The sequence below is a fragment of the Acipenser ruthenus genome, chromosome 11, assembly GCF_902713425.1.
Source record: "Acipenser ruthenus chromosome 11, fAciRut3.2 maternal haplotype, whole genome shotgun sequence".
Lineage (NCBI taxonomy): Eukaryota > Metazoa > Chordata > Actinopteri > Acipenseriformes > Acipenseridae > Acipenser > Acipenser ruthenus.
This window is the reverse complement of record NC_081199.1, coordinates 14,028,232-14,050,372: the sequence shown is the minus strand read 5'-3', so window position 1 is coordinate 14,050,372 and position 22,141 is coordinate 14,028,232. Positions and strand designations below refer to the sequence as shown.

General features: G+C 40.6%; 1 protein-coding gene across 1 annotated transcript; it reads right to left on the bottom strand.

Annotated features, from left to right (window-relative positions):
* Window positions 1-268: 268 nt before the first annotated feature.
* On the bottom strand, window positions 269-11,749 carry LOC117426404 (natural killer cells antigen CD94-like). The gene is made up of 6 exons (XM_059033390.1): window positions 11,631-11,749; window positions 10,171-10,269; window positions 8,495-8,572; window positions 2,699-2,853; window positions 2,436-2,545; window positions 269-1,967 (listed from the first exon to the last, which is right to left on the bottom strand). Exons 1-6 carry the CDS (start codon window positions 11,737-11,739, stop codon window positions 1,844-1,846), a joined length of 675 nt encoding a protein of 224 aa, XP_058889373.1. The 5' UTR covers window positions 11,740-11,749; the 3' UTR covers window positions 269-1,843.
* Window positions 11,750-22,141: the final 10,392 nt, after the last annotated feature.

Here is a 22,141-nt window from a genome sequence, read left to right as displayed (position 1 = left end):
TACTCAAAAGTGATTCATGTTCAGGTATTTATGAATGGGAATAATAAGAGACATGCACTTCTTTCGTGTTTAATGACCAAGAAAAATAACTGCATTTCTAAAAGCTTCAATTATACAAAGGTACCTAATTTAAAGGTTTGATAAAAATGTCTGTTTAGTTTTTGCAATTTATTTTATTTACTAAAATTAAAGAGTTTATTTATCTGTTCACTCAGTGCATATCCTATGTGATTTCCATCATTCACAATATTTATTTAAATGAATAAAGGACAGTTCAGATTAGGTTTATTTATAATGTTGCAGGTTTAAACATATACAATGCTTTTAATTTGACATTTTCGCAAGGAGTGCTAATAGTGGGCAACAGTGCGTAATGCAGCTGAACAGGTGTGTAAAAAGTTTGGGAACCCCTGCTTTAACAAACCTTGCTCCTGCTAGTGTTTCTGCCCAGGGCTGATTTATTGACCCACTTATTAACATCAATACAGACAAATGAGGTTCATTGGAAATAAGGGTTAGGCAGTTAGTGGCGGTGGCGCTATATTTTAATTATTTTAAAAATGATTTTTCAAATCAGTTAATTGTTTTATTAATTGTTCTTGACATGTTGCTTGTGACAGCCTGACTGCACCTTTGAAACTACCCCTTAAAAGAAATGCCATGTTAGATTGTGACATCCTGACTGTCCCTTTGAAACTATTCCTTAAAAAAAATTACATGTTGCAAAAAGATAAGCTGCCCTTTAAGGAGTTAATTGATTGATTGATTGATTGATTGATAGATGGTTTGTTTAAGACTATGAAACCCATACTGTGTGCCAGCTTCTCGTTTCTGTGACTACCTGAATAGTTCCTGGCATTTTTGTTTTGTTTTCTACTTACTTTCAAAAGTTGAAACCAATCTACTTCTGTTGTGGAGGAAAGAGCTCAGCATACAGTACATTAAACAGAGCCAAGGCTGGACTGCTGTGGAACAAAACAGAGCCGCTGCTGTGGAACAAAACAGAGCCGCTGCTGTGGAACAAAACAGAGCCGCTGCTGTGGAACAAAACAGAGCCGCTGCTGCACTGCTGTGAACTGAGAGTTTCGCTATGACACAAGAGTTGATACATTTTTTGGTTTGCTACAATCCTGTGAACATTCTCTCAACATGATGCCTGCTCTTCTGTGTGTTTGGTTTCCACTTCATTGTGTTTCTGCATGACGCATGCTCTTCAGTGTCTGGGGTTTCCACTGCATTGTGTTTCTGCATGACACATGCTCTTCAGTGTCTGGGGTTTCCACTGCATTGTGTTTCTGCATGATGCATGCTCTTCAGTGTCTGGGGTTTCCACTGCATTGTGTTTCTGCATGAAGTCTGCTCTTCGGTGTCTGGGGTTTCCACTGCATTGTGTTTCTGCATGATGTCTGCTCTTCAGTTTCTAGGGTTTCCACTGCATTGTGGTTGTATTTTATTTTTATTTTCCTGGAATGACAGCTATTAAGCCTATTGGGTTTGTAACTACGTATTTAGGCTATGCATTGTGACTTTGAAACTTTACTAATCTATTGAACTTTGGTTTCTCAACCAAAATGTTTGAAATCCATTTACTGTCAGGGGTCTTGTTTTAACAGAACAGTTTTTGCTGAATGAAATGAACTATTCAGTGTTAAATAATATGAATGCTAATCAGCAAATATTTTTAGTTCACCTCTTTTGTGGATTTTATATATGTATATTATTACCAATATTTCACTCCCCTTATTAAAAAGCTGCATGTGCACAGTTACAAGCATTTTAATTTGTGTTACCAGGATGCACTAAGTTGCTCTTTTTTTCCTCAAGCAAATGTTTGTGGGTCCATTCATAGGTGCACAACCTCCCGCTCACAGATCCATTTATATTTATAGTCACAAGTATATGAAAATATCTTGTCCTTATACACATATGCACAACGATAGGAGGGATCAGATTTGGACAGGGAAATCCTGCAAGAAACAATGAAAGTATGGTTAGCATGAACACTACCTTGAAATCAGACAGTGAAAGTTGAAAGACTAAACTAATTTTTCCTATTTAAAAATGTAAAAATAGTTTCCACGTGGTTAACCGAGTAAAAGACAGGGTGAGAAGTTCAAGCGCAGTTTAATTACTGCTTGCGCCAGGTTGTCATTCCTGGCTAAGGAACTAACAGGGATTTTGACCTTGAGAAAATCTGGGGCTAGTTCACCTCACTGCAGACCAGTGCCCCCTACTGGTCAGATGCCTGACGAGTTCAGGCGGAGACTTCAAAGGCTCCCAAAGGCAATTGACAAGAGCAGGAATAGAGGACCTTTTGATTGGTAAGTGGGTTGTAGTAGTGACTCTTGTATTGTGCACTTAAACTTCAGCAGTAAAACTGATAAAAAACATTTTCAGAACAAATTAAATCAGTTAAATTGAGACAAGAGGCTTACTTTTTCTCATCAAGCTCATTGTTATCAGCCCAACGCCATTTCCAATCTTTTTCTTTACAATTAAGTCCAATCCAGTAATAGGAACTTGATTGAACTCCCTGAAGGAAGTTCTGTAGAAATAAACAACAACTGTTTACTAAAAAAACGATTAACAGTCAAAAAACGGTAGAACAATACTGCTGGGATACAAGGAAGGTTATACAGATACTCTTACTCTGGGCTCTCAGAAGATTATATAACTAACTATTCTCAGTTGCCCTTACCTGTTCCTCCTCATTCTCTATCCCAACGAGATGAGCACCAACTTTTGAACAGTAACTGTTAGCAATGTCCCAGGATTGAGATTCTGTGGAAATGAAGTAACAGCTCTCTTTGTATCCTTTCTTCCATCCGTCTGGACAGATCTCACACACCTTTGCTGCAAATAAAGATATACACTTGTTTATTTGCAGAGCATCTTAACTATAATTATTAATGAAAGTAGCTTGGAACGTGTGGTTGAGTCATGGTTGTCCACTCTTCAACCTTAGGAGGACCATGGCCATGATGCATAGTTAGCTGTACTTTTTGACCAGGTCTTCAGTTATATACCAAGGTGGCAGCTTGGACACCAACGTCCGAGCTCTCTGGGCAAGTTGGGGCCTTGTCGGTGAGGAAAGGGATCCCAAGAGGGTGGAGCCTGAGCATCCAGCGCCCAAAGAGGAGGAGCCATACCAGTCTCCAGTGACGAGAGAGAGCCGCATCAGTCTCCAGAGATAGAAGACTACCTGCTGCTCCCACCTCCACCACCAGAGGGAGACTGCCTGCAGCTCCCACCTCCACTGCAAGAGGGAGACTACCCGTTGTTTCCGCCATCGCCTCCCAAGGATCAACTCCTGCCCGAGCCTGCATCGCCAAGGGCTGCCGAGCCTGCATCGCTTAGGGCTGCCGAGCCTGCCGAGCCTGCATCGCCTAGGGCTGCTGAGCTTGCAATGCCAGGGGAGGCCTGCTCGCCATCACCTGGGGAGGCTAGTTTGCCATCGCCTGGGAGGCTAGTTCGCCATCACCAGGGGATGCCTGTACAGTTGGGAATTGGGCCAAAGCCAGCTTCTCCACGTCCTGCTGGCTGTATAATGTGTGGAGTAGTGGTTAGGGCTCTGGACTCTTGCCCGAGGGTCTTGGGTTCAATCCCAGGTGGGGGACCCTGCTGCTGTACCCTTGAGCAAGGTACTTTACCTAGATTGCTCCAGTAAAAACCCAACTGTATAATAGGTAATTGTATGAAAAAATAATGTGATATCTTGTAACAATTGTAAGTCGCCCTGGATAAAGGCGTCTGCTAAGAAATAATGTATCGATCGACCGTGAAACAGCCGGAGCTGTTAAGTAGGCTGATTTACGCTGGGAACTCTCCTTGAGAGATCTGCCACCCAGTTTGTCACCTCAGGCAGTACTGAGCAAAAGCTTGCGGGCCACGCAATAGAGACTGGGCGACCTAAGGCTGCCCTGGTGGTTGATATAAGACACCACTGTTGTGTTGTCTGTATGGACAAGCACATCTCCTTCGAACCTCCTGCAAACTGTCTGCATATCCAAAACAATGATGTGGAGACCCTGCCAAGGGGGGTTCCACACACCTTGCGCCCCCCTTCCATTCCACATGCCCCAGCCCAGGCTGGACGTGTCCGTGGTGACAACCTCCCTTCTGGTGACACTGCCCAGCGCTACGTTGAGGTGTAGATGGGCAGGCTGTTTCCACAAAGATAGTGCCTTTTGACCGTGACGAGACACTGTCAATAGGCGGTTGCGGTTCAACGCGGGCTGAAAAACCCTGCTGTTGAACCAGGCCTGCAAAGGAAAGTATGTGCAGGAAACCCAATGGAAGGGTCTGGGAAGCTGCTGCCAACAAGCCCAGAAGTTTCTGAAAGAGGAGCTCCCTTGAAAAGGGGCTCTGAGCCTGTGGCAGCAAACTCTTAGGGCTGCTGCTCGGCTTGTGGCTTGGCCTGAAGCAGGAGCTGTAGCCGGATGATCCCAGAATGACTGATCTGCCAAAAGGGAGAGCTTAACCGCAGGGGGACATGCTGTCGGACTCTGTGTTCTCAGGGGATCTCCCTGCCTCTCCCCCTTTCCTCTGCTCACCCCCGTGCTCTCTCTGGAATTGCTGCTCTCTGTTCTCTGCCTTTGCCTCTCCCCTCTCTCTTGGATTTCCGAGGCTCTCACTGAAACCTGGATCTCCCCTGATAAATCTACCACTCTGGTGCCCTTTCCTCTCGCTGTGTCCTCTCCCACTCTACTCTGGATGGGGTGGGGGAACAGGACATCTCTCTCTCCCTCCCTGCTCTTTTCTGTTCCCACTGATCTCCTCTCTCTCTGTTAGCACATTTGAGTTTCACACTGTTTAAATCACTCCCCTTGTTGCCTCCTCCTCATTGTTATCATGCTGGAATGTTTCTGTGTAAATAAATATAAAACTACAAAGAAGGGGCAACACTATTAATCCAGAAATAGGACAACAGGTTTTTTATGCTGGGTTGTTTTTAATAATAATAATAATAATAATAATAATAATAATAATAATAATAATAATAATAATAATAATAATAATAATTTCACTTATATAGTGCTCTTAATGCAAACATTCCAGGGCGCTTTATAAAAGAAATATAAAAAAAGCCTGGATTTAAAAGATTCAGTTGTGCTCGTATTCCTGATATGAATCGGGAGCAAGTTCCAAAGACGAGGGGCACTGAGGGCATGTGTTCCACAGGGCTCCTTTCTAGGTCCCTTGTTGTTTTCATTATATATGCTACCAAACTAAAAAGCCTAAAAACGCACTTTTACAAAATGGCTTTCTTATCTTAGCGGGTTTTAATGTAACTTTAAAATTGCTGCTTTTGTGTATACTGTCATTTAAATCTGTTATTAAACGGTCTGATTGTGGCAGTTATATGTGTAACATGCTGTACAAATGCTTTTACTGTACAGTGCTTTGTGATACTTTTGTATAAAAAGCGCTATATAAATGCAATAAATAAATACATTATAACTAAATATGGGGTCAGCAGATCTTGATGACCATGTAAGGCCTTATAGGCAATAAGAAAATTTAAAGTTTAAATTTAAAATAATTTAAAATAATAATAATAGTAATAATAATAGCATCAGTATTAAAACTAATGAATAAGATGCACGCAGTGATTGTATCAATTAAATATGCAATTAAAACCAAGATTAACTAAGATAAGAAATGTAATCACAAGATTAATCGCGATACATTTTTTTAATTGCTTGACAGCTCAAAGAGCCAGCTGCCCAACGTTTCGATGTGTTGTACATATCTTTATCAAGGGAGCCTGTGTTTGAATCAAAACATTGGAGGTATTTATAGGTTTTTGACAGCATGACAACTACTTGTTATTGTTTGTATTCAAATCCATGATTTATTCTTACAATTGTGTTCTATATATTGTGACATCATTTTTACTTCTATCTTTACATATGTATTAATTTTAATTAACATTACTTTATATAAACTTATATTTTTATTATATCATGCAATGCTGGCTCTGAGGATCGGTCTTGATTTGGCCTCCCCAGCGCATCAGCATCCACAACTTTTGAATGAATTTTGTTTATTTATTTATTTAAAAGTTAGATATTTGCTGGTGTTAATTAGTTCATTCTTTTCTGTTGAGTCCCACTGGCATAATCGTGTTCAGTCTATTTATCCATTTACTTTCTTTTATTCTTCTATATGTCACATTGTCTAATTTTAGCTGTTTTAATACTACAAGCTTGACATAATTTATGTTCTATATGTCACATTCGTCTAATTTTAGCTGTTCTAATACTACAGACTTGACATCATGTATGTCATTTCCCTGACTGGTGAAGTGCTGTACTATTGGTTCATTCATTTTTTTATTTCTAATTAATGAAAGGTGATTCTGAATTATTTTATATAAAGTTGTTCTAGTCTCTCCAACATATTTTATTTCATCACATTTTTCACAGGCTATTCCATAAAAAACATTGCTATTTTTACAGTCGGTATTAGTTTTTAGTGGATATGTTTTGTTCATATGTTCTTATGTATTTGTAGAACCTATTCTGTCAATTATTCTTTTATGTTTACTGTGAACTAAAATATCACCTAAATTAGCTTCTCTTTTGAATGCTACAATTGGGGCCTTAAGAAATACTTTTTTCAATTTTTATGAATTAGATTGAATCCACAAGTGTTTCCAAACTATCTTAGAAATATTAGGCACAAGTTTAGAGTAAGTCATTACTAATGGGACTCTTTTGACCTTTTATCTCTATTTTTATAATCTAGTAGATAACCTATTTTTAGTTTCTCTACTTTTCTTAACTCCGTCTCTATAATTCTTTCTTTGTTTCCTTTTTTTAAGATTTGTTTTTAATACATTTCTTTTTTTTTACATAGTCACTTTCTTTTGAGCATATTCTTCGCCCTTTTAGTGTGTATTGGATGTGCAGAGGACATGTGTAAATACTGGTGCATGTCAGTAGGTTTACAGAAGAGGTTAGTCTCAATTGAACCTTCTTCAAGTTTTACTATGGAATCTCAAAATTCTATTTATTTTCTTGTCCATCGAAGGTCCACTTTAATATTACTGTGTATTTCATTTGCCATTTTATGAAACTGGAAAAGAGATTCTTCTCCATGTGTCCAAACCCCCAAAATATCATCTACAAACCGAATGCATTCTAAAGGTTCTCTTTCCGATTTTCTAAGTAATTGTTCTTCCCATTTCCCCATGTATGTACTGGCAAAATGCATTCCTAATTTAGATCCTATTGCAGTACCATAGTTTTGTTTGTAATTCTTATCAACAAATGTAAAATAACTGTTTTCTAAAACTACATTGATTATGTTCAGCACCTCTGCTGTAGGTATTGATTTATCTAGTCTATTATCAAGTGCTTTTTGACAAGGTTCTAAAGTTTCTTTACGACGGACACTTGGGTACAAGGATTTTACATCCATGCAAAATAAAATTGTATTCTCTGGAAGGTTATGCTTTAGTGATTCATGTCTTTTTAAAAATTGTGTTTGTATCCTTAACATAGCTTGATAATTTCTCAATGTGTGACCTAAATTGTTTTTTCTGCTATTTCAGGTATTATGTGTGTTGGATTATCAATCGTGCTGACTATCATTCACATAAGGTGATTTTCTTTGTGCATTTTCGGATTTCCTCTTGCTAGGCCTGTTCTTGCATGATGTGGGTGCATGTATTTCTTTTTATTCTTTTGATATAATGCCTTTATTGCATAGTCTCTCCGCAATTTCCTTAACCTCTTTTACCGATTTATTGATCTTATTGCTTTTAACTTCTACACAAGACAAGCAGTACGAAATCTAAAACAGCAGCCATTTCAATAATAATAATAATAATAATAATAATAATAATAATAATAATAATAATAATAATAATAATAATAATATGCATTACTTACAAATCCAGAGTTTTAACATTATTTTCTAATAGACATTTTAGAATAGTTTGGAGTGAGACACTTGTTAAGAACTTTTGGTAACACTTTAGTTTAGGGATCTGATATAAGTGATTATAAACAATCTATAAACATGTTATTAATTATGCTATTAACAATTATAGAATATGAATAGAAATACTAACATTATTATTACACACTTTTGTCATTGTTTTTTGTGCTATTGTTTATAATCACCTATAACGGATATAGTCTGTCTGTCTTTATATGTCAGTCTCACCAATTGTATGGGGTTGCTTTGTTTTTGCAATACACTTATTATACACTTTTGCCATTGTTTTTTTGTGTGCTATTCATAACCACTTATAATAGATCCCTAAACTAAATTGCTCAGTCTCACTCCTATAAGAAAGGAATTGACAATGCATTTAATTGGAATGTTCCCAAATATTTTTTTCTTTTAATCTCACTCATTTGGATGTTCTGATCTTGGATCTCTGGTATACTGTAGATGTTAATATACTACTTTAAACTAAATCAAATGTCTCACATAGTCATTATTGCTGTGTTAGCAGGGTGTCAATAGTCATGAGAAATACCTTCAATGCCAGTATTAGGATCAACACAAAACATCTTCCTGAGTTCAATTTCCGGTGCTGGTTCTGGACAAAGCTGCACTAAAAAAAGACAATTATTTTATTATTAAATGCCATGTAGAAGTGAAGATCAATATATCTTAATGGTGTATCTGAGAGGTTTCAGCTTGTGATTCAGTGCTGCACACAGCACGGAGACAGCCCTTGTCAGAGTTGTGATGATCTGCTGATAAGCTCTGACTTTGGCTTTATGCTAGTTTTAATTCCTCTAGATCTAAGTGCTGCCTTTGATACTGTAGACCATTCCATCCTACTGAATCATTTTGAAAGCACAGTGGGACTGTCTGGCCTTGTCTTATCCTGGCTCAGATCATATCTTTCTGATAGATTTCAGTTTGTCTCTATTGGGGAGGTAAAATCGGCATTATTGGAAGTTGTCTGTGGTGTTCCACAGGGCTCCATTCTAGGTCCCTTGTTGTTTTCGTTATATATGCTACTGTTAGGTGATATTATCTTCCATTGCTATGAGGATGATACCCAGCTATATCTGTCCCTAATGCCAGGAAATACTTCTGCTGGGGAGTGACCTGCTGCTTGTCTTGCAGGCATCAAGTGTTGGATGTCTCAGAATTATTTAATGGTAAATTCAGATAAAACAGATGTTAATAGTGGGCTCTCAATGTGACAAAATGTGACATTCCATGTGCTCGACCATAGTAATCTCTTAGAAATCTTAAACTAGAAATGAAAAATGTGAGGGTCATCCTGATCTATCATTTGAGATTTATTTTAGTGAACTTACAAAAGTAACTTACAAAATAGCCAAACTTAGCCCAGTTATTTCTGTATCTGATGCTGAGAGACTAATGCATTCCTTTGTTTAATCTAGAATTGATTACTGTAATGCACTTCTCTCTGGTATCACAAAAGGTATGCTGACTCGCTTACAGCTCATTCAGAATACCGCCGCTAGAATTCTAAAATCAGGAAAAGTGAACATAATACCTTATTTGTAATGTGAAGCACCTATGCAAAATACATTTGATTTGATTTGATTCCTAGGGCTTTCTCTTGCAGAGCCCCTATATTATGGGTTGCCCTCCCTTCTTTTGTCAGGGAAGCTGGGACTGTTGCAGTTTTTAAGTCAAGACTGTAAACATACTTTTATAAAACGGCTTTCTTATCTTAGTGGGTTTTAATGTAACTTTTAAATTTCTGCTTTTTTAACATTAAACATATGTTATTTAAAATGTAGCTATTGTGTTGTGTAAATGGTGTTTTTAAATGTACTGTACAGTGCTTTGTGATACTTTGTTATGAAAAGTTCCATATAAATGCAATAAATAAATAAAATCAATAAATAACAGGCATTTTTGCCAATGATATCTGTAAATCAATTACAGGTATCTTCTTCAATATTTGTAAACAAATGTAATATGTAAAACTATATATTCATTGATAAATCTTTGAAGGGGCTTTTTATTGAGTCAACAATATTGTAACACAATTATTTTTTTATAAATTCAGAAATGTATTTGTTATTTAGAAAAGGTCTGGAATGTTTAGCACAGTAAGCTGGTGTGAATGGCCTCCTCTCATTGTAACTCACTTTGAAGATGTTGCTGTAGTCATGATTTTCTAGTGAGAGCCTGTTGCCAATATAAACCTGTTGCTCTTACTTGCTATTCCCATGCCGATGACTACCACCAGTAAAACAAACACTGCAGCTCCAAGGACAATGGTGACTCTGGAACAAGAACTGGACCAGTGTGGTGGAGCTGGGAGTGAGAGAGATAAGATCAATTATAAATACATCATAAAGTGCTGTAATTAAACCGCTACTTAACCAGATAGAAGATAAAAGATACACTGGAGGAGAGGATGAAAGAAACTGATCTCTCCAACTCATGTGATGCTGGAATTGAACTAATGAGGATCCAGTGCATGATTATTATTATTATTATTATTATTATTATTATTATTATTATTATTATTATTATTATTATTATTATTATTATTAATAATAATAATAATACATCAGAAACACACAAAAAAACTGTAACGATACCCATTTTATGAAACCCATTCTGGAGTAGATGCCGAATCTATATCAAGTAGAAGTAAATGTGTTGCACAAAAGCTATTTCTAGCAGTAGTAAAACTTGGTAATTATACGATATAGCACATGCAATACAGCACACTGTTAACAAAGGACAATTCCATAATCTTAATTAAAGTGTATCAGTTTAGGTAATGATTCTTCTAAATTTCACAAATCAGTAATGGAAATGACCGAACAAGGGGCAATAATAATTGAATTTGTATTGTTGAGCCATTTGCCATGCTTCCTTTGAACTAAGTCGTCATGACAACAGTAAAGTGACAGTGGGGCTCATTGTTTTGCAATACAGTACCTATAGAATCTAATTTAACGATTTAATCATTTGGTAATAAACTACTTGCTAGCTATAACCACCTGACCAAATAGTTGTGATAGTAACTATATCAGAATTTCAGAGGACTCAGTTAAAACCAACCCTTTCAGTTAATAGGTTAATTTGGTTAAGCAAGATAATGGAATTAATTTTCATATTTGAGTTCATTTTGGTAGCTGGTGTTGTAATCCGGTCCATGCCAGTTATACCTATAACTATTTAATTTAACAATCATGAATATGACATTATTAGAGCATCCACAGGACATCTGTTTTCTAAGAGTTTATAATTAAAATAAGTATTTTATTTGCTGGTTCAAGTCTGATGTAGATTCCATTCCCTAATAAAACCTTCTTTTATAACCCTCTGGAATTCTCCTTTGTGCTGGTATATTATCTTGAGTAAAGATAAAATATGTCATAAAATATAATCTGTATGCACACATGTGAAAATAGAACCTGCTTGCAATGATTGCAATTCAAGTCTAGACTATTACATGCTATTTAAAGTGAAGATCAGTATAAATGACTTTATATCATGAATGATTCAACACTGTGGAAGATGTATCGAGGACGTGAAATACAGAACAATCCTCTATTACCGTATTGTACCGATCTCATTACTGTCCAACATTATTATTAGCAGTATCATTATTATTCCCCAATAAAGCATGCTTTAAAGATGTAGCTTTGGGCTCACTGTACCTTCTCTGTCTTCTGGGTTCATGGTTACTGTTGAAATGGAGGCTCCTGCACTCGCCTCCTCGACAATGTTGGAGAATTTCACACATTCATATCTGTCCCTTTCAGCCATCGCCCTTCTCAATATTAAGAGTTCTCTGTTGTAGGGAACTAAACTCAGAACTGCATTGGGGGTGTGTACAAGTCTGAGCTTGCGTGGGAGCAAAAAGGAAAGCAATATATATATATATATATATATATATATATATATATATATATATATATATATATGCGAGGTCCAATGAATCATGGACTACCATGAATACTGAACATTCCCAAACAAAAAGGAATAGTTTTGTGAAAATAATTATACAAAAATTACTCAATGTTTAGTTATACAAACTTTTTTTACTTTATGATTAGATTTACAAATGTTACTTAATTAATAATTACTTTATTAAACATAGGCTATGTCATTTACATTTCTGAATGTGTATATTGGATTGTTATGATGACATTTTGTTCTTTTATAGTCAAATACATCTACATGTGTTTTTCTTTTAAACATTTAGATATTTCAATATTAACATTTATAATAAGTCACAGCACATAAGTTTGTTTTGAAGATATGCATTTCAAATATAAATCATTGTTCATTAATTTGACGGCTTGCATGGAGGTTTAGAAGCCTTAACATAAATAATGCTAATAATACCGAATCTCTTAATTGTATTAATACTTGTACTGTGATTCTTGAAATGTATTTTTTGTTTACGACTGTAAATCGCCCTGGGTAAGGGCGTCTGCTAAGAAATTATTATTATTATTATTATTATTATTATTATTATTATTATTATTATTATTATTATTATTATTATTATTATTATTATTAATCTGTGGTCAAAGCTTTGAGTATAGCGCCCATAATCATCTTAAAGAATGATACACATTTTCTTCTTCGAAAATGTTGAAAATAAACCTTCATTCTCACACATTTTCAAAACATTTTGATGACCCTTCATAGACAGACAGATTGATAGATATACTATATATTCATCTCATTTGACACAGTAGTATTTATTTTGCACTCTGCATGGAATTTTGACCCCAAAATGAGCAGTCCAGCATCTTGTGTTAAGAGTTATGCACATTGGAACGCTGTATTGAAGAATGAGTCAAAGCAATTGTAAAAAACTGTAATTGATGCAACAGAGGATCGGCTGAGATTAGGCTGCATCTGCCTATGATTTATGACATGGTCTACAATTATGGCCCATATTCTGTTTGAAATATTTGGACGCCTTCGCCTTCTCCTTCCCCTTCCCCTTCCCCCAGCTCTACCACCACACATACGGCCCCCCCTTCCTCTTGCACCTCCAGGTTGTTGTTCCTGTCTTTCGTCTACTTGTTCTTGCTCCATGTTTCAGCAACACCAACTCACTGCTAACCTAATATATATATTGTGAGAGATTGGTTAAAAGAAATGTACAAATGTGAGGACAACGTAAACCAACTGGATGGTAAAAAAAGGAATTAATGTAAAGTGCTTGGGATCAAAAATGAAGTTGGGTTAAAGAATACACTTTATAAATAATAACAGTGTTAAATAAAGGAAAGTACAAATAAAAAGTATGGTTTAATATAAATGTTTAATATTATGCAGAGACAATACATGGGGACACTAGGACCAGGTGGAAGCCAGTGGAGTCAAGGCTGGCTCTCCAGTTCAAATTAATTAGTCAATTGTTTAATGATATAATTGGTTACCATTTAAAATGTCGGTTTTGTGAGTGTTTTGGTGAGGGTGAAGGTAGGAGCTTGGTTGGAGAGTGGGATTTCCATTACACGAGAGTAGATGTTAAAACTTCATGCTGATTTGAACTCGACTCTCGCCAAGATAAGCACCAACTAAGACGTAGCTTTACAGTAAACTAATGTGATCCATATGTGTCTCCATCCATTTACGTTTCCTTCCATATGATGATGTAGATATCCTTCTGTCTGGTGTTAATGGCTGAAGTGTAATGCTGGCTCCAGGGATCAGCTTATTTTGCCTCCCTGGCACATCAGCACACACAACGGCTGCGATGCTGGCTCCGGGGATCAACCACAGTGCGGTCTCCCCAGCGCAGCAGAATGACAACCGTCTGGACTGAGCTAAGTAGGGTACATCTCTGGGGTTTTCAAGTGGGCACCTTCCATCCTCAGTGTTTCGTCGACTAGCCCACGACACCTCAAGAGGGCTCGACGGTGATTCTGGCGTCCCAGCATCACCCCCCTCCGTCCCCCACTCAACTCAGCCCAGCTTACTTACCTGTACATCAGTGTTTCTTTCTTTCTATTGTGCTTGAGATCCCCAGCCAGAATCTTTCCGTCTCAACCACAGGCAGTTGATGCTCCTCTCTGCTGCTTCAGATAAGTTCTTCACTGTGCGACGCAACTCTTGGCCACCGAATCCGACGTCTCTGAGAAACCTGGTTGTAGAGTGTGCCACAAATCCTCGACAACCCACTTCCACTGGGTAAACCCAGACTCTCCAATCTCGCTGTTCTGCTTCAGTGGCTAGTTGAGCATACCGCAGTTTCTTCCTCTCATACGCCTCATCTGCAGCATCCTCCCATGGCACTGTTAGCTCTACCAGGTGAACAAGGCGTGCTGATCCAGACCACAAGACAATATCTGGTCGAAGGTTAGTGGTGGCAATCTCAGGTGGAAAAGTAAGCCGTTGACCAACATCTGCCAGCATTTTCCAGTCTCTAGCAGCTTCCAGTTGTCCTGGGCGAGGATTGGTTTTAACACCTTTTCTTGGTGGTTGCTCTCCTGGGCGGAGGAATGTTGTCTTTTGTGTGTAATGTTTTGATGGAACAGGTGGCAACTTATTGGTCATGTTACGCTTGTCTTCCAATGCTAAGGCCAAACATCGCAGCACCTGGTCATGGCGCCAAGTAAACCGTCCTTGGCTAAGAGCCACCTTACATCCTGTCAAAATGTGCCTTAATGTTGCAGGTGATGAACACAAAGGACATGAGGGATCCTCTCCTACCCAGAGGTTTAGGTTCTGTGGTGATGGGAGAACATCATATGTTGACCTGATGAGGAAACTGATCCTGCTCTGTTCCATTGACCATAGGTCTTGCCAGCCAATCTTGCGTTGTTCCACACTCTCCCATCTCATCCATTCTCCCTGCTTGGCCTGGGAAATGGCCTTTATACACCTCATCCTCTCCTCCTGCTTTTGCACCTCGTTGACTACCAGCTTCCTCCTTTGAGCTGGGGCTGCCTTGTGCCATGTAGGAGGAGCTGAACTGAAACCAAGACCCCCTCTTCCATGCTGAACTTGCCCCATGATACCACCAATTCGAAGGGCAGCCTTTGTATCTTCCACAGCTTTCTTTGCCGCCCACTTTCTTCCAGTTTTCAACACAGGTGCTGCCTCCCTTACGCATTTGTCGCGTGACTCTACTAATGTCATTTCCAGTCTGACCTTGGCGCACTTAAACTCCTCAGTTAGAGCAGAGACTGGTAGCTGCAGTAAAACAAGGAAAAGAGTATTAGTATTGTGAGAACTGGTTAACAACATTTTGGAAAAGGTATTTGGATTACAATTTGGGTTTTGGAGACGAGGTAACAGGCTTAGCCTGCCCCGTCATTAGTTAGGGAACAATCTGTTTAGTTAGGACCCGAGACTGGGTTAGGTTTTGTTTTCTTTATTTTATTTTTCAGTGTATAAATAATAAACACACGCTACGGCTGTCAAGTGTCTGATTGAAGCAAAGCCTGTGATAGGAACGCAGATCATCACATTATATATATATATATATATATTGTAAGAAAGAAGTAACGTCGCCTTTAAGGAATGGCGGCGCTACTAAGGAAAATGAAGCAAACAGCACCCAGGAACCGGAGCACTAATTGGTAGGGCGGGGTTCCTGGGGTATATAAGGAAGTAGGGTAGGACAGGACGGGGGTGATCGTGGGGAGCACCGCCGGATTGTCCTGCAGGAAATACCCAGAGAGTAGAGAGTGTTGTAAAACTTCGCAAGGTAAAGCGAACGGGATTTGTTTGGTGAACAAGAGTTTTGTTTTGTGTAAATTGTGAGCGTTTTCCCTCTTGGTGAGGTAGCCTTTTGTTTTACTAGGATAATTTGTTTTATTTAAACGTTTGTATGAACGCCGCTCCTCGGTGTTAAGTAAAGCAGTTCCGCAGCTTCCGTGTCGGTTGAGAACCGTCACGGCGGCCGTCTGTGTGTCTGTGTGAAGTATCCGGGACCTGGAAAGGGATTGTATGAGTACGCGCTGCAGGAGCAGCGGGTAGAAATTAAAGGAAAAGAAAGCGGACGGAAACAACAGTTTGGTTTGCAGGACACAGTTTATTGTAACAGGAAATAAGCACGTTTTACACAGGGGTGCTCTGGAACCTCCCAGGACACTGGCTGCCGGGGTTCTTCCCCACAGTCTGGATATAGTCATCAACGCCGTTGGGCACGTCTTGCTCGGGAGGTGGGACACAGGAGTGTTCATCCAGGAGCTCTTATTCAGGGCCCCATTACATACTCCAGCCAAGAGTCTTCCCGGTGTTTGTTACCTGTGTTACAGCGAGATTCCAGCAGAGGGAGTCGGCGCTGTACTTACCTGTTACCTGTGTTACAGCGAGATTCCAGCAGAGGGAGTCGGCGCTGTACTTACCTGTTACCGGTGTTGCAGCGAGACTCCAGCAGAGGGAGTCGGCGCTGTCCTTACCTGATTCCTGTGTTGCAGCGAGGCTCCAGCAGAGGGAGTCGGCGCGGTTCTTGCCTGTGCTGCAGCGAGACTCCAGCAGAGGGAGTCGGTGCTGTCCTTACCTCTGTGTCAGAGAGACTGCAGCGAGTGAGGGGTCTGTGGATACTTACCCGTGTTGCAGGACTACCCCAGCAGAGGGAGCGGTTGGACTACGTGGATTACAAAGCTCATACCACGGGGAGAGTCTACGCTGACCCTTCCTCGGGAGCGGACTTCTGCAGGCTCCGACCTGTAGGACTTGGTATTCTATACTAGATAGAGAGGGGCGAAGAAGTGAGACAGTTAGTGTCCCGTACAGGGCATTCAGTGATTTAAAGAGTCTCTTGTGTTTGAATATTGTAAATAAAAGTTACTTGCCTGCAATCTCCACGTGTCTGTGCTCGTCGGTGGAAGCCGTGAAAAGGAGTACCCCGCAGGGTACCCCTCCAGTTTGTTACAATATATATATATATATATTGTAACAAACTAGTGGAGTAGCCCTGCGGGTTACTCGTTTGCTGCTCCCACCGACTGGCACAGACTCATGGAACTCTCAGGCAAGTTTCTTTTATTTACAATATTTACACAAACAAACAGTTTCTGTTATATAATAATGCCCTGTACGGGCCACTAACTGACTCACTTCTTAGACCCTCTCTAAGCTATTTTCAGACTACTGTGTCCTACAGGCTGGGGCCTGTGCAAGACCTGTCCAAATGGAACCGAGTCCACCAGGATGAACTTCACTGGTAACTTTAGACGAGGAGACCGGTAAGTATCAGAGAGGTTCCTTCAACCCGGGTGGGTCAGTCCACAGGTAAGTACAGGACAAGCTCCCTCTGCTGGAGTAGTCCTGTAACGCTGGTAGGCTCAGTGCAGGCCCCCTCTGCTGGAGTACCCTGATATTCCAAGTAATCACAGAGGTGGCTCCCCCCCCTGCTGGAGTATCTCTGCAACACAGGTAAGTATAGAACAGACTCCTTCTGCTGGAGTGATTCTGCAACTCAGACAACCACCGGACAGGCTCCCTCTGCTGGAGTGATCCTGACGCACAGGTAAGTATAAACAGGTCCCCTCTTCTGGAGTATTTCTGTAACACAGGTAAGCACAAAGCAAAAACCCTCTGCTGGAGTGTTTCTGCAACACAGGTATGCACAGGCAAGTGTGGAACCGGCCCCCTCTGAAGAAGGGCTCCAGGAACTCAAGTGACCCCGAATGCCAAGAGAAGTACACAACGGTGATAATAAAGTTGTATCCGGGCTGTGGGGAAGGGACCCCTGCAGCCAACGTCCCAGTTGTCCACGGAAACAAAATAGTGTCCCAGAGTTAAAGCACAGTATCCACACTTTCCACACAACCTGTATGTAATGTTATTCGTGTCTATCCCACAATAAACAATGTCCTGGAAATAAAGTCTGTTACTTCAGTTCCTTCTGTTACAGCCAGCTCGCTGCCCCTGCAGCACGTGAATGACCAATTCACCTCCGGGTCCTGTGTCAAACACAACACTCAAACAAACGGCAGTTGTGACAGCGCACAACCAACCACCACGGAAACTGTGGGACCGTGTTCAAACTAACTACCGAGAACACCCGTTTTATCTACAAACATTTCATAAAATAAATGAAACTAAATAAATTACAAAAACAAAAGACTACCTCACCAAAAGGAAAAACACACTTGATATAAACTCAACAAAGAACTCTTGTTCAAATGAAAACGTTCACTTTACCTTACAATACTTTATGATACACACTTGACTTTGCAGGATCTTTTTAGCAGGACAATCCAGCGGTGTTCCCCACAATCACCCCCCTACTGTCCTGCCCTACTTCCTTATATACCCAGAAACCCCGCCCTATCCATTAGTGCTCAGGTTCCTGGGTGATGTAGTTTTTCTAATGGCGCCGCCATTTCTTAAAGGCGACGCCACTCTTTCTTACTATATATATATATATTATAAGACAGCAGGGAGGGGGTTAAAGCCTCCCTGAGGAAAACATGTGAATATGCACGTTTGTTTAGTTTAATTGTTTTGGTTTATTGTTTAATTGTTTTGCTTTTCTGTTAATCATTGTTTGTTAACTGTTTTATTGTTTAACTATCCCCTGCACCTGGGCGGTAATTGGGAATTTGGACCAGGTGCAGGGTATAAAGAACAGGCAGTTAGATAATTCAGGGCTGCTGAGTAGAAGGAAGCAGAAGAGAGGTGCTCTGCTTCTGAGCAGTCCAGAAAAAAATAGTAAGTGCTGTGTTAAGCCTGTGTGGTTTTTGTTTGTGTTGTGGTGTCAGGTAAACGGCTTAGCCGTCCTCCAAGTTAGTCAGGGAATAACCTGTTTAGTTAGCGCTCCAAAACGGAGTTAGGTTTTTGTTTCTGCTTTGTTTGTTTTGGTTTTGTTTATTAAATATTATCGCGTCAGCGCGAAGAAAAATCCATTTCTGTGTGTACTGGGTCGTATTTTTAAAGGGGCACGAACCTGTGTGGCAGCAGTTCATTCACATATTGTGTCAGAAAGTGTGGGCGCCCCTATGACACAGAAAATGGGTTTATTGCAAATGATCGAGCAGATCAATAGGAATGCCGCTGCTCAGAAGGAGCAGCTGGAAAGATGGGAGAAAGAGATGGGGTTGGCACCACTGAAGAGACAGGAGCGGAAGCCAACCGAACTGGAGCTGTTGCTCCAGGAGTGGGAGCAGGCTAGGGTAGCTCCGCAGTCTCCCGAGCCAGAGGGGGATGAGCCGTCGCTGCCGGAGCCCAGAGGGGAGGAGCCGCCGCTTCCGGAGCCCAGAGGGGAGGAGCCGCCGCTTCCGGAGCCCAGAGGGGAGGAGCCGCCGCTTCCGGAGCCCAGAGAGGAGAAGCTGCCGCTTCTGGAGCCCAGAGGGGAGGAGGCGAAGAGCCCGCCTCTACCAAAGCTCCGACCACCACCCCAGCGGTCCAGTCCGGCACCGCTGCGTGCGGTCCCTCGCCCCTCGCTCCTGGACTCCCGGCCGGTTTGCCTGGACCTCCCTTCACTAGACCTAGAGCCCAGGAGTCGGCAGAATCGGTCACAGTTCTCCACCTGGTTCCCTGCTCCGCTCCTCCCGAACACCAAGACGTCGCTGCACTGCTCCCAGATGTCGCTTACGCTCCCCTGGTCACTGCTTCGCTCACCCTGGGCGATCGGACGTCGCTGCACTGGGTCCCAGCTGCAGACCTCTGCCCGCTGCTGCAGCCTCCAGTGCCGCAGTTGTCGCTCCGGTCGCCCCTGACAAACCGGTGGGTCCCTTGTCGCCGCTGCGCATTCCCTACCTGGCTGGGCCGGGATGTGGACCGATCCACCCTCAAGTCCGCCCGTGAAAGAGGGCGAGAAGGAACATTGCTGGACTCGAGGGTGGGTGGTTGTGTTTTAGGGGAGGAGGTGGCCTTGGAATGGCCGTCAGTGTTGCACACTTGGGGGGGGGGGGGGTGTAAGGCAGCAGGGAGGGGGTTAAAGCCTCCCTGAGGAAAACATGTGAATATGCACGTTTGTTTAGTTTAATTGTTTTGGTTTATTGTTTAATTGTTTTGCTTTTCTGTTAATCATTGTTTGTTAACTGTTTTATTGTTTTATTATCCCCTGCACCTGGGCGGTAATTGGGAATTTGGACCAGGTGCGGGGTATAAAGGACAGGCAGTTAGATTATTCAGGGCTGCTGAGTAAAAGGAAGCAGAAGAGGGGTTCTCTGCTTCTGAGCAGACCAGAGAAAAAATAGTAAGTGCTGTGTTAAGCCTGTGTGGTTTTTGTTTGTGTTGTGGTGTCAGGTAAACGGCTTAGCCGTCCTCCAAGTTAGTCAGGGAATAACCTGTTTAGTTAGCGCTCCAAAACGGAGTGAGGTTTTTGTTTCTGTTTTGTTTGTTTTGGTTTTATTTATTAAATATTTGCGCGTCAGCGCGAAGAAAAATCCATTCCTGTGTGTACTGGGTCGTATTTTTAAAGGGGCACGAACCCGTGTGGCAGCAGTTCATTCACAATATATATATATATATATATATATATATATATATATATATATATATATATATATATATATATATATATTGTGAATGAACTGGGATCAGTTGGGATCGGTTGCTTTCAACTGTGAACAAATTAATTCATTTAGTTTAACAAGACTTACTCGATTAATTTTTGTGTCAATTGCAGAGATTTGTATTCATTGATCTGCAAAAATGTGCTTGACATTTGCATTTTGTGTGAAAGCAATCATAAATTATATAGTGTTTTGCAAAACACACTACTATTGTGGGGTTTGCATTAATTGTTTTGAAAATGTAGATAATGTTTCAAGAATTGCGTTTAAGCAATTGAGAAAAACTATAACAGACTGGGGGGATTGCGCACATTTTGTATTTAAAAATTGAAATACATGCGTTAAAAAAAAAAAAAAATCAAAGTACAGCATCGATTGGGGAAGGGAATTTCATTGTTTGGGAGGATATTGTATATTATTAGGAAACAAAAAAAAATCCTGACAGACTTTGGATTGTGTGTGTGAGAGAGAGAGAGAGAGAGAGAGAGAGAGAGAGAGAGAGAGAGAGAGAGAGAGAGAGAGAGAGAGAGAGAGAGAGAGAGAGTCACCGAAAATATGAACTCCAAAAAAATGCCAATTTAATAACAGAAACATATGTAAAGTAGTACTTAAAGTAATACTTAACTCAATACGAAAAAATAAGGGGAAAACGTTTATTAAATTTTATAAAAACACCAAAAGAAGAAAAGAAGATCCCAAGACCAAAAGAAAGAGAATAACACAGAGGAAAGAAAAGAGAATTAAAGGAAGAGAAGATCATTTAAGAAAGAGACAAGGAGAGAAGAGAAATAGAGAAAAGAAAGGAGGAAGGAAAGAACAGAGGAAAATAAAGGAAGAAAAGCCTCTTACACTATCTTTATTTTATAATTTTATATTAATGCAAAAAATAATAGAAAAATTAAAAGTTCAGTAGCATTTTGCTTTTAAAAAGTTCCGTTTACTTTCAAAAGAGAAGCAGCAGTTGGCAATGACAGTTAGAAATTGCAACAAATTGTAGCAAATGTCCCAGTTGCCATGGAGACCAGTCAGTGAAGAGAGCAGGGATATCCAGGACCCGGCTGAAGTGAGCAGGACACAGGCCAGGAAGCAGCACAAACTCAGTGTCTGTACACAGATTACTCTTGGACAGGAGACAACAAGATGAAAAGCAACCTCATCTTCTATACTGAAACACGGCAATGCCTGGCACACTGCTGTGTGTAAGAAGTACAGCGACATTACAAAATGAGGGATCTGCCAAGGTAGACAAATCCATGTAGGAGAAGACTCTGACCCGGACAGCACAGTCCTGAATATTAACGTCTACCACAGTGGAATTGTGTTGATCCAGGGCATGAGGCTAGCCTGACCTCCTGCGAAAAAACCTTTAAACAACTAAAAGAGGCAGAGAAAAAGAAAACACACATTAACACAGAAAACACCCTGAAGATTCAGCTCCAACCTCAGACAGCAACCAGTCCACCCCTACAACGCCCAGCGACATCCAGCACATACGGGAGTGCCTGGCCCTGCTGGAGCTGGAGTTTGTGGAATTTAGAGAACTTACATTGGCCAGGCAAACGGAAATGAGCATCACCCAGCAGCTCAGAGATGAGGTGAGCCAGCTCAAGAGAGAGAACAGAGTGGCCATCAACAAGCTGACAAGCGAGATGAAGGACCTGCAGCAGAAGAACGAGAGCCTTAGGACCCAGCTGACCAGCGCCAAAGAGGAGATGTAGCGCAGAGAG